Here is a 12,159-nt window from a genome sequence, read left to right on the forward strand (position 1 = left end):
GAAATCCGTGCTTTGTTTGTCATTTATCCTTACTGGTCTGTACGCCTGGCAACAGGCTAACACTGTATCCTAGCTGTGTTTTCTTTAATATATATCAGTTTATTATTGTCAAAAAAAAAAAAAAAAAAAAAAAATCGTAGAAACCCTAAAAAAACACATCCAAAATTGAAAGAGCCCAGCAGAATACGTACTCCGTAATTTGCCATGAATCAAAGGGTAAGAAAAGAAAAGAAGCATAGCCACGTGGACCCAAATTATCCAAAACGCACCCAAATAGGCAAATATAATAAAATTAAATAATAAAATAATATAATTACCAAAAAACATTATTCAGTCAAAATCACTCTTTCTATATCTTCTCTTGGATTATATATCTTCATCATCCCTCATTGATCACACACACATCCAAATTCCAAACCCTGCCCGAACTCCATCAACCCGACCCGATGACCCGCCGCTGCTCTCACTGCAGCCACAACGGGCACAACTCCCGTACCTGCCCGAACCGAGGGGTCAAACTATTCGGAGTCCGATTAACTGATGGATCTATCCGTAAGAGTGCTAGTATGGGTAACCTTTCTCATTTCGGTTCATCTTCTCTTCATCAAAACGGTGTCGTTGGTAACACTACCCCTGGTTCCCCTGCCGCCGGCGATCATACCCCTGATCACCTCCGCGCTTCCGCTGCTGCTGCCGCCGTTGAGGCTGGTTATGGTTCCGAGGATTTCGTCCCTGGCAGTTCTTCTTCTCGCGACCGTAAAAAAGGTTCATTGTAATTTTCATTGTTTTATTTGGGGGGATTTTGAGTGGTTTTAATTGTTTGGATTATGTTTAATTTTGTTGGGTTTGTTTTATTTTTTGATTTGGTATTTGATTAATGATTTATTGTTTTGCTGTTTTTGGGGTATTTTGTTTTATGTATATGGATAATTTAGGAATATACGTTTTCGTCCCGATCATTTGTTTACCTTTGATTAAGATTTCCTCCCAGGGAGGGAAAAAAAAAAGTAAACAAATGACTCAGACGTAAGCTGTAAGGAGTATTAAATTAGTAGTACCTGATTATGGAGGAATAGTTGGTTTGTGTACTATGGAGATCTTAAGAAGGAAAATTTATGGTAACCGAGGGTGTCATGGTTTGGAAGTTGTCGAATCGTGGCTCAGTTATTGCTTATTTGGACTGTTCGAAGTATGTTTGTTGGCGTGGTCGCGTGGACTTGAGTTTTAGAGTAGTTTATGTCGCTATTTGAGAACCAGGGGAAAGTAAGTTAGGTGGAATAATTTCTTAGACGTATTAATACATCCTTGAGGATTAGGCAGTTAGGCCTCCTGTTTACAGGTTACTGGAGTGTTTTAAGCCCAAATATCGACTCATGGGGTTCTGAGTTTAACTTCGAAGAGGTGTTAGAAGGAACTTCAATTTGGTGGGAGTATGGTCCACTGACCTTTTCCACTATTCATTTTAGTTAATTGGTTATTTATTCGATAAACAAGGTAAAAAGGGAAAGTCTGATGAAGGTTTAGACTGATAGATGATAGGTATTTTCTTTTAAAAGAAGCATTTGTATGGTAGGCTCTAGGAACTTTTATTAGGCAGGACATGTGCAATTAGGGTGATCGGAATGTTGGATGATTCAAATTGGTTGATTTGGTCTATTGTTTGATTGTCTTTTACTCCTTCCGTCCCGGTCAATTGTTGTCCTTTGGTTTTGGCACAAAGACCAAGGAAAGTGGAGGGGGCCAATTCTAAATGACAAGTGGAACAAATTGGGTGTGAATGATCAAATTACTCATCAAGTTCATTTTTAAAATAGAAAGGACAACAATTGACCGAGACACCCCAAAATGGAAAAAGACAACAAATGACCGGGACAGAGGGAGTAAGTTACTTCATAAGTGGTATTTGCATCAACATATGGGATTATGGTGGGTGGCTAATGTGTGGATGGAAATCGTTAAAGCTAGTTTTTAGTTGGCGTTACCTTGAACTGTGCATAAATATGTGGAATTGGTCAAGCAGAGGGCTATTCTATTAGTTGTGATAAGTTGAGACTGTTCAAGTTGAGATGCTCTTGTTTAGTGGCGGCATTCTTGTTTGGATTAGAAAATTTTTGGCCCTTTCCTCTCACACTTTTTTGAAGGATTTGGGTTGGGTCAGTAGATGTAACAATCTGGTTACTTGGTATGTTATGCGTCGGGTTAAAATAGGTTGTGTTGTATCAGGTTCAGGTTTTTTTGGGTCAATATCGGGTTCGGGTTCATGCCCGGTCATCATTGGTTGACAGGTTGAATCGGATTTACTGCGTTTGGTTATCAACCTATATTTTATCTTATGTATTCGTGTTTGGACTGGTAAAACAACTTTTTGGTGCATGTAAATTAGTTTTAAGTTAAAACAATTAAGGTGATGGTCAATTCGATCTTATTTAGACGATCCTATCCGGTCATCAATCAGTTTGAGTCAATTTCGTTTCACGAGTCATCTCCGATTAGTATGGGCCGGATTCGAGTTCAGACTTCAGACAAATAAGGCTGTTATCGGTTTAACCTGGGTTAGGTTGAGTTTAGTCCGTTTTATTTTGAAGTTAAAACTATTAAGCTGATTGTCAATTCGGTCTTATTTGGACTATCCTATGCTAATTTGTTATCTGGTCATCCGTCGTCAATCAGTAACAATTAAGGCTGTCATCCGTCATCAATCAGTTTGAGTCAATTTCGGGTCAAGAGACATCTCCTATCAGTATGGGCCGGATTCGAGTTCAGATAAATAAGGCTGTTGTCGGTTTAACCTTGGGTTGGGTCGAGTTTAGTCGGTTTCGATTCACTGAATTTTCAGGTTATGTGAGGTCAGGTTTTTGGCGGTTTGATCGGGTCAGCTTTTTCGAGCTATAGTTGGGTATAAGGTCTCTTTTATTTGTAGCAAGTCTCGAGGTCATGAGTACCAACTCTCATGAGCTATGTAGCCTATGTTACTCCGACACTTCACTTAGATGTCGTGTCGTGTGTCAGACACGATCCGACACTTCGACACTTCACCTTAGATCAAAAAATTGAAAACTTCGCATTAAATAGCCGTGCCTGACGCTTAACTCGACACTGTCAGAGAGTGTGAGTAACACACCTCATGAGTCAAGATGTTACCAGCTAAGCTAGTTGACATTTGCTAATACAACAACAACAACAACAACATCAGAGCCTTAATCCCAAAATGATTTGGGGTCGGCTGACATGAATCATCCTTTCGAACCGTCCATGGGTGGACGCACGCCTCAAAAAGCGAATAAAAAAAGGGAAGATGAAACACAAAAAGGGAGAACGAAAATGTAATGGAAAGTCAAGCTGAACTTAGGGGTTTTAAAAACGAATTCCGTCTTTCTTTTATAAAAACTTAAAATTTAAATCGAGAGAAAAGATTAAAACGATTTTTAAAAACCGAAATAGAGTTAAGGATCCGGAATGAACCAGGTAAAATCTATAAGAAAGTGGTTGTTGAAAAAGTGTGTAATAAAGGAGAGAAAAATAAATAAATTAATTTCTTGAAATTAAATAAATAAAAAAACACTAAATCTGTCAAAAAACATCAAATACTAAAAATCCACATGTATCCTTTCCCTCCATTGTGCCCTCTCCGTCACCGTACTCTCCTCAAGCCCCAGAACTCTCATATCGTGCTCTATCACTCTCAGCCATGTCTGTCTCGGTCTTCCTCTGCCTCTAGGGACCTTTTCTGTTCTCCAAGTCTCCAGCCTCCTAACTGGTGCGTCCATAGGCCTTCTTCTCACATGGCCAAACCATCTTAGTCGGTTTTCCATCATCTTGTCCTCTATTGGCGCCACCAACATTTGCTAATGATGAGACAAATGATAAATATATGTGAAATGACAGTATTTTTCTTACTGTAGGTATTGCATGGACTGAAGAGGAACACAGGATGTTTCTTCTCGGGCTACAAAAACTCGGGAAGGGTGATTGGCGGGGAATATCTCGTAATTATGTGATGTCAAGGACACCCACTCAAGTTGCCAGTCATGCTCAGAAATATTTCATCAGGCAAAGCAACGTGTCCAGAAGGAAAAGGCGGTCTAGCTTGTTTGATATTGTGGCTGATGATGAGGTGACAACCTTTTCCTCTCATTCAAAAAATTAATATAGGCGATTTTGTTCTGGAAAGTGCATGTTAGACGATTCAGATTAACCAACCCGCTTCTTATAACTGCTACAATAGATCAATATTGAGAGGCAATTGCCTATGGTGGCGACTCGAGAAAGGGGGTTGAATATACACACTACACACTTACACAGCCTTACCAGTTACCTCTGTGTTTTAACATATAGAGGCTGCTTTATGACAACTCATAATGAAATTAGGGTTGTAGAATTCCCATCCACACTCTGCGACTTTACTATTTTAGTGTGTAGTGAATCATTTTGCTTTATTCCATCATATTTTAGTGTCAATGAATATGGAGTCTTTTGCCCTGTCTTACACTTGGTTTTTATTATTGCTTTTACAGGGAGGCGGTGATACAGAAATGGTATCACATGACTTTCTCCCAACACTACCTCTAGATACTGAAACTGAAAATCCCGACTCATTTCATCCTGCTCCATCCCTTGATGAAGAATGTGAATCAATGGCGTCTACCAACTCCAACTCCATGGACCCAGAACCGGCTCCTGCTAAGCCGGAAACCTCACAAAGCTCCTACCCAAGTGACACCCCCCAAAACTATTACCCTCTTGTTTATCCAACTTATGTTTCTCCATTTTACCCCTATCCAATCCCACTCTGGACAGGCTATAATCCTGAGCCAGCTAAGGAGATGCATGAGGTGGTTAAGCCTACGGCAGTACACTCGAAGAATCCAATCAATGTTGATGAGCTGGTTGGCATGTCAAAATTGAGCTTGGGTGAAACAATTGGGAGCGGAGAGCAGTCAAGTTTATCGAAGAAATTACTAGAAGGTTCCTCTAGGCAATCTGCCTTTCAGGCTAATCCCGCCCCTAGCAGTTCAGGTATGAACCCTGGTGGAAGTCCAATCCATGCTGTGTGAGTGTGAACGTGCAAGTTAGTGTTAGGTTTGGCTCAGAGCTCTTGAGCTTCACAGTTGTACTGTTAATATGAATGATATATCTGTGCAGTTTGGTTTCTGAGCCGTCTTTTTTTTTTTTTTTCAAATGGTTTCTTCCTTGGGATCAATTTTAGGTAGTTTGTTATTCTCTCAAAAGTCGATTCTTTACTGTGGTCTAAAATTGTGTGTATTGAATACAGTTGTTAACCCGAGTTTCAGTAAGTTAAACAGTAATTTTTAATGTGTATATTTATGTTGCAATTCTGCTATTTTCTGGGAAATGTTGCGTTCCTCTTGTACTTGATCTTTAAGTAGATGAAGTAGCACATTACAGAAAGATGATACACAGAGATTCACTGTTGATTGGTTGTATTCTGATTTCTGAACATCATATCTCATCCTTGTCTGTGAGAACTCATGTGCTATTGTGCTAGAATTCCCGGGATTTGATATCAGATGGATGCATAATCGTATTCTTTCCCTAAGCTGAATATCCTGATGAAGCAAAGCTGTAGACATTCTTACTCGTATTCTAACCAAAAACCGACCCAAAACTGTAGTATCCAACCTGTATTTTGACATTTTGGCCTGAATTAACTTGTTTGACAAGTCTACCTGTGTAATCGTGAAATAGTTTATGGATTGAGCATTTTCCGGCGAAAATCTTGACTTCTGTTTGAATTTGGCCTCTATGGCTCAGAGTATACTAATACAGCATAGAGGACAGATGTTCCTTGCACTTGGTAACTTGGATGGAACTGCCTTTCCCTCAAGTGTACAGGAAGTAAGTTCCTCCTAAGCGATCTTCTCCAATAATCCCTTGCGCAACGTGACACCATCACCACTCCTATACTAGCACACAATGCACTAAGAACAGCGTTTTGCATGGAGCCAGGAAAGAGCAGTGAACCAAGGCACGCTAAAGCAAAGGAACCACATATCATCGTAATCTCTTGATTCAGACAGAGACGATAAACGTGAATTCTGGATGAATTATGGTAGAAGAAGCAATAGAGGAAGAAGCAGAAGAGAGCGATAGAAAGTGTGGTTGGGTTAGTCTCGAAAGGGGAGCTTAATTGATCACCTTGATACTTAAGTTGAAGCAAATTAATCATAATTGTGGTCATGAAGGTGAAGATAGTATGATACTTATGATCATGATTAAGATTAGGTAATTGTTGTGATTGTGAGATATAATTGGTTCCGATAAACATGTTGAAGTTACTACTACTACTAGTAGTAGGCTGCATTTTGGAGCTGCTAGACACAAGGGAATAGATGTTTTTTGGAAGGAGAAATGTTGATGGAATTAATGTTTAATTAGGTAGCTGGTCTTATTATTTATAGCTAGAGAAAGGATCGAATACAAAAAATAGTCGGTCACACACCCTGACCTACACATGCGAAGTTGCGAACCTTTTTTCCTTGGACATTGTATACATCACGTACACAAGAAAAGTCACCGTGCTTCTTTGCAAGTCAAATATCATTAAGTTACTTATAGATAATTAATTAGTCTCACTATAGACGGATATATCCGTAAAAAAATGAAAGACATGTTAAATATGCTTAAAGTTGACATTTTTGGGCCTTAACATGTAACTTGCTACTTGTCTTATGCTTAAAGTAGATGAATATTTTGCCCGTCTATAATTATAGACGGATATCTCCCGTCTATAATGAGAACTAGTTTTAATCCCGTTCACGAAATGCACGGGTTGCCTTTTTGAATATGTTATTGAATATATGGTAGTCGATCCTTTTATAGTTAGCCGTAATTTTTTTAATTAAAATTTGAATGACACTGAATAAAAACGATATATCGTGTTAAAGTTTCAAAGTTGTGCAAATATAAGTGCACATGATTAATTGTTCAACTGTTCAACTAAATAAATAGGTATTCAAAGTTTTGTTATAGTGAATATCAGCCGTTTAAATATATTACATACTCAAATATTTATTTGTAAATAAGATTTCCTTGTTGCTTATTTCGATAATAAATTCGAAATATAATATGCGTAGTATATTACTCCATTTGTCCTAATCGTTTGTTTGTCTCTTTTATTCTTTGTAAGGGGTATTTTAAGCAAATGCAAAATCTGAAAACGGATGGAGTATATCACGTCATTGTTGTATGATTAAATTTTTTATAATTATTTTTATAAAAGATTAAATTAACGAAACTGACGTCTCAATTTGTAAACCGAGTTAATAGTCTAGCCTCGTAACTAAATCAGCCCAAATGCAAGTACCGTATCCGCTAAATACCAATCAAATAAAACAAAATCATCACAAATCGAGTTAATGAGTATAAAATTTATCCGAACCAAATAAAAAGACATAATTCTTTGAGTAAGTCTCGCTTACAATGGATACATCTTTTTAATTATTAAAACGGGGAAAATACCATCTCACTTGTGTATATAAGAAAAATCTAATGTTATTCCCTATGCACTCTACTTTTGTTTTATTCTAACAATACTTAACTCGTCTTAAGATTAAAATGGATATGAACCATTTTAATTGAGAAATTTGTGTAATTCTTTCACTCACTAAAAGAGCCCACATATATTTGGATCAACTCATACATTTACAGTCCATATATTACACGATAATATTTAACTCGACTCATTCATCTCATATAGGTCCATATTATAAACCCTAACTTTTTGCACATATATATACACACTTCCTCATTACCTAATTGCCCTAAATTTAACACTTTCACTCTCTTAGTCTTTCCGCCGCTCCCCCCTCTCAATAATCAATTTCATCTCATATTTTCATTTACTTGCTCCCTCATCACTTCTACTCCTCCCTCATCTCGTTGATTACCATCACCCGTTTTATTTAGAAACCTACAAAGTTCTAATCTTATCATTCAATTTAATAGCTATAACTATACTCCCTCTCAATGTTTTGATAAATTTTTCATAAAATTAATTTTATCAAATTTTAATCACAAATTTTAATCTTATCACCAGTTTTAGATGGCCGTGCAATTACATGATAAATAAATATTGAAGAACAATATGAAATTGTGATCGAGATTTTAGTATTGTATATTATCTGAACAAAGACCGAGCTTTAGTATTTCCGAGTATTGATTTTTTAATCCTTATTTTTTTTCATGTAGTATTTTATATGATATTTTGGTTTTTTTATATAGTTTTTTAGTTATTTTTACACTAATCTCCAATAATTATGATGTCTTTCAGTCTTATTAAAAATTTTACTTTTACATTTAGTAATTGTTGTTTTTGAAGTACTTTTTCACTTATTTTTGCGTCTTGAAATGTATTTTCTGAGACTTTTTTTTTCCCAAGACATGAGTCTTTTTTGACCTTTTTCGATTTTAATAATTTTTCACTTTTTATTTAATGTTTTTTTTGCATATATTTCTATTATTAATATTTTAAGATCATTATAATTGTTTTTTTCTGCAGGATCTACCATTTAATTTATTGTTTCCAAATCTACCATTCAGGTTAAGGACGGGATAAATTTTATGGTCTTATTTTTTTTTTCTACAATTTTTAAATTCGTGGTCTTAAATATTTTTTTTTTACGAATTTTTTGGCAAGGAATGCTATTTTATTTTATTTTTATGTTTTCTACCGATTTTATCAACCAAAAAATAAAATGATTTTCGATAATAATTTTTTTTTTGTTTTTACTTTGTTCAGATTATATTGGTAATATTTTAGGAAATGTAATTGTATTAGCTATGATTTTACATAGTTTATATGTGATTGTATTATCTATAGTTTTGTATAATTCCTATAAATTAGGAGATTAAGCATTATTTATTACTCCGTAATAATTTATATTTACTACTAAACATGGTGGTTTTCGAGAAAGTAATTCCAGATTCTTTGCTGCGGGTCCCGCATTTTCTGTTACAAAAAAAAAAACCAACTGCATTTGATGACGTGGGTGAATATAGATGTTTTAAATGTTTCTGTATTTATAAAAATAAGATACATTAGAGAGAAGTTAGAGAGTGAAAATAGAGGAGAAATGAAAGGGGTATAATTGTCAACAGTGTACTACGATAAGTAAAATTTGTACTGCGAAAATCAGGACCTAATAAAAATTACTTATGAAATTAAAAGAGTTTTTATATGAGTATGCATTCACAATATTTTTCTTTATATTTTAAGTGATATCGAAAAGAGAAGAGAGTGTCTCGAAAAGTGAGAATAACCCCTCCTATCCTTCAATCCAAAAATTACTTGTAATAAATCTTTAAAAAGGTAGAGAATAAACATTTATTATTCTGTTATACCATTACCACCTCTTCTCCCGTCAACATTAATATTTGACTGCTACTTAGGAGGCAGGATTAATCAAAGTTTTTTTATCTTATTAAAATCATGTATAACTGTTTTAGTCTTATTAAAATCATGCATAATAAGTATTACACCAATAATCCTTTAAGTGTGGTAATTATGAGTTCATAATTCAATATCTCATGATATATTAGTGTAATACTTTCCTTAATTGGCTCCTTATTGGGCACATGATAGAAAAACCCTTAATAAAATCACTCTTATTATGTTACAAGTTTGAAACTTTGACTGTATTATTACAGAAATATAGTAACTCTTCTAACAATCTTGCTTAATTCCACCATAATTCTATTTCCTTGTTCTTGAATTCTATTTTAAAGAAACAAAAACATAATTTCCCTTTCTTTGATTTTTTTCTTTTGGTTGGTTAAAAATATTACCAAATTCCTGGGACACTACTTGGTTATTATCCAAGACGACGATAAAGCAACAACAACGAAGACGACGACGACAATTGAGGAAGGTCTGATAACAGTGGCCATGTGCCCAGGAAATGAGAACAGGGTGAATGTTGATGGTCGAGGATTGATCGAAGTGGAATGTGAGAATGTTGAAGATAGAATGACGTTAAGTGATGATAATTGCGATCAAAGACTTCTCCATCGCATTTTCCATCGTTTACCTTTAGATGAGGTAAACCATTTTTCACTCTTCCTTCATTTCTTTTTCTTTGCTTCTTTATTTTCAATGTCAATTTCTAATAAAATTTGGTGATTGCAAAATTATTAGGACTTGGAATATAAGTTCATTTGGATTAACCGATTTCTTTTATTTTATTTTTAATTATTATTTCATATGCTTAAAAATGATCGTTCATCATGGTTTTTGTCAATAAGCATTGAAAATGTTTATTCACTTACAAAATTATGGAATTAAGATTTTTCTTATTTTTTTTTTTTAAAAAAAATAATCTTTAATAACCTTTTGCATATAAATGTCAATTCATCTTTTTGTTATGACGTCTAACAAAACACTCGTTTATCATGATGATTTTCGTATTAGAAATCATGATATGATTCCTAATATCAATATCAATCTTTGAAGAATTCTTTGAACTCGGACATATATAACCGTTATCTTTTAAAAGACATTAATTTATGTCTTGTCTTGTTTAGTTTTAATAACGCAAATTCCCATTTCCCTTTTATTTCATTACATGATTTTGCACAATGAGCACATTGTGTGATTTGGTTTAGGGAAGGGTTTTGCGTCGCATTCATTCTGTTTTGCATTCACGTTTACACTTTTGTCTTACATTGTTGTTTATTTCTTATATATACAAGAAAAACTCATAAAAAAATTGAAAAAATCCCAAAAATTCAAAAAAGTTTCACGTTTACTTTTGCATGTAGGTCGAGTCGGAACGATATATTTCAATGATGACATTGCATTTGCATCTGTTTATGCCTAAGCCTTGCTTAATTGACATGTTATTAGTAGAATCAAATATGCATAGTCTACGAGTTTTCGTTAATTTATTCGCTGAACTTTAAACTTGACTTAGATTTTTGGCAAACTACATCATTTTCTGAGGTTTAGAGCTTATAACTGGTGACATTCATGACCGGTTTATCTAGGAATGTGAGTAGTTACTCCTTGTAAGACATGTCATATCAATATGCATAAATATGAACTTAATCTGCTTAATACCTGTATGCATTCGGTTCGTGGTTTGTTGACACATGTGGAAGAGGTCTCCTTTATTCATTTTGCCCATAAGCTTCACATAGCCAAAAATAGCCTTTTGTCCCTTTAACTATATCCTATATTTAGCCTGCCCTTGTCAAGCTAGTAGTTTTAGTTTTTGGGATTGCTACTTCATTTTTGGTTGCATATGCTCTTATTGAGATGATGTTGGATGAAAGAATGAAGGAGGAAAAAGAATTGAAAAAGTTGAAATAAAAAAAAAAAAAGAGAAAAAGGAAAAAATGATTCGAAAAAAAAGAGGTCAGTTAATCGACTGAACCAAGTGGTCGATCGACTGAGTACTGCAGCAGAAAAAGAAAAAAATCGAAAAAATCACATGTTGCAATTGTTATGAGTTGGTGATTTTGTACTCCCATGTATTATTTCTAATTGTTGGGGAGTTTACTTGTTGCTGGGTTGTGAGTTTAGTGCTAGTTATAGCACCGTTTCATCGATTTAATTTTGAGTAAGGAAGTGGATGTTGTTATAATTTGGTTTAGTTGTTACTAGCTTGACTAATACTCCTCATATCAAATTTATTTTAGCCCCTTCTTACCCATTGCCTCACATATCCATATTTACCTCGGCATGTGTCATGGTCAATTGTTTGGTTGGAATGCATATGTACGGTTGTAGAGATCATTTTCATATTAGATTAGAGGCATGTTCTTATAGGTCGTAGTTAGGTGAGAGTCATTACAATATTACTTCTTTCTATCTTTTACATATACTCACCCGTATTCATTGTGTGATATGAGCGACCCGTGAGAGTCCATAATGATAAGTCTCTATAGTTGACGGTTCAGCAGTTTTTAACGACTACATAACTCGTTTGCATGATTCATATTGCTAATTGATTGTTAGTTGTTGCATTAAACTGGTTTAGGCTTTATAGTTGCATTTCGCTCTGAGATTGAACTCGTTCCATTAGGTTTTAGGATCGAGTCTAGTTCTTGCTTGGGGACAAGCAAGGGTTTGGTTTGGGGAAGTTTGATGCGTGTCATTTATATGATGTTTTACACCCTATTTCACACGCATTTCAGAGCTCA

The 12,159-nt window shown here is 35.0% G+C and overlaps 1 protein-coding gene across 1 annotated transcript; it reads left to right on the forward strand.

Moving 5' to 3' along the window:
* Positions 1-318: 318 nt before the first annotated feature.
* On the forward strand, positions 319-5,319 carry LOC141587215 (transcription factor MYBS3-like). Its single transcript, XM_074408668.1, has 3 exons — positions 319-765; positions 3,903-4,114; positions 4,515-5,319. Exons 1-3 carry the CDS (start codon positions 447-449, stop codon positions 5,052-5,054), a joined length of 1,071 nt encoding a protein of 356 aa, XP_074264769.1. The 5' UTR covers positions 319-446; the 3' UTR covers positions 5,055-5,319.
* Positions 5,320-12,159: the final 6,840 nt, after the last annotated feature.

This window comes from Silene latifolia, chromosome 6 (genome assembly GCF_048544455.1).
Source record: "Silene latifolia isolate original U9 population chromosome 6, ASM4854445v1, whole genome shotgun sequence".
NCBI lineage: Eukaryota > Viridiplantae > Streptophyta > Magnoliopsida > Caryophyllales > Caryophyllaceae > Silene > Silene latifolia.

Coding starts and splice junctions, on each gene's coding strand:
- LOC141587215 (XM_074408668.1), top strand. CDS start 447: ATGACCCGCCGCTGCTCTCACTGCAGCCACAACGGGCACAACTCCCGT. Junction 766..3,902: donor TTCTCGCGACCGTAAAAAAG/GTTCATTGTAAT, acceptor TTCTTACTGTAG/GTATTGCATGGACTGAAGAG. Junction 4,115..4,514: donor ATATTGTGGCTGATGATGAG/GTGACAACCTTT, acceptor TTGCTTTTACAG/GGAGGCGGTGATACAGAAAT.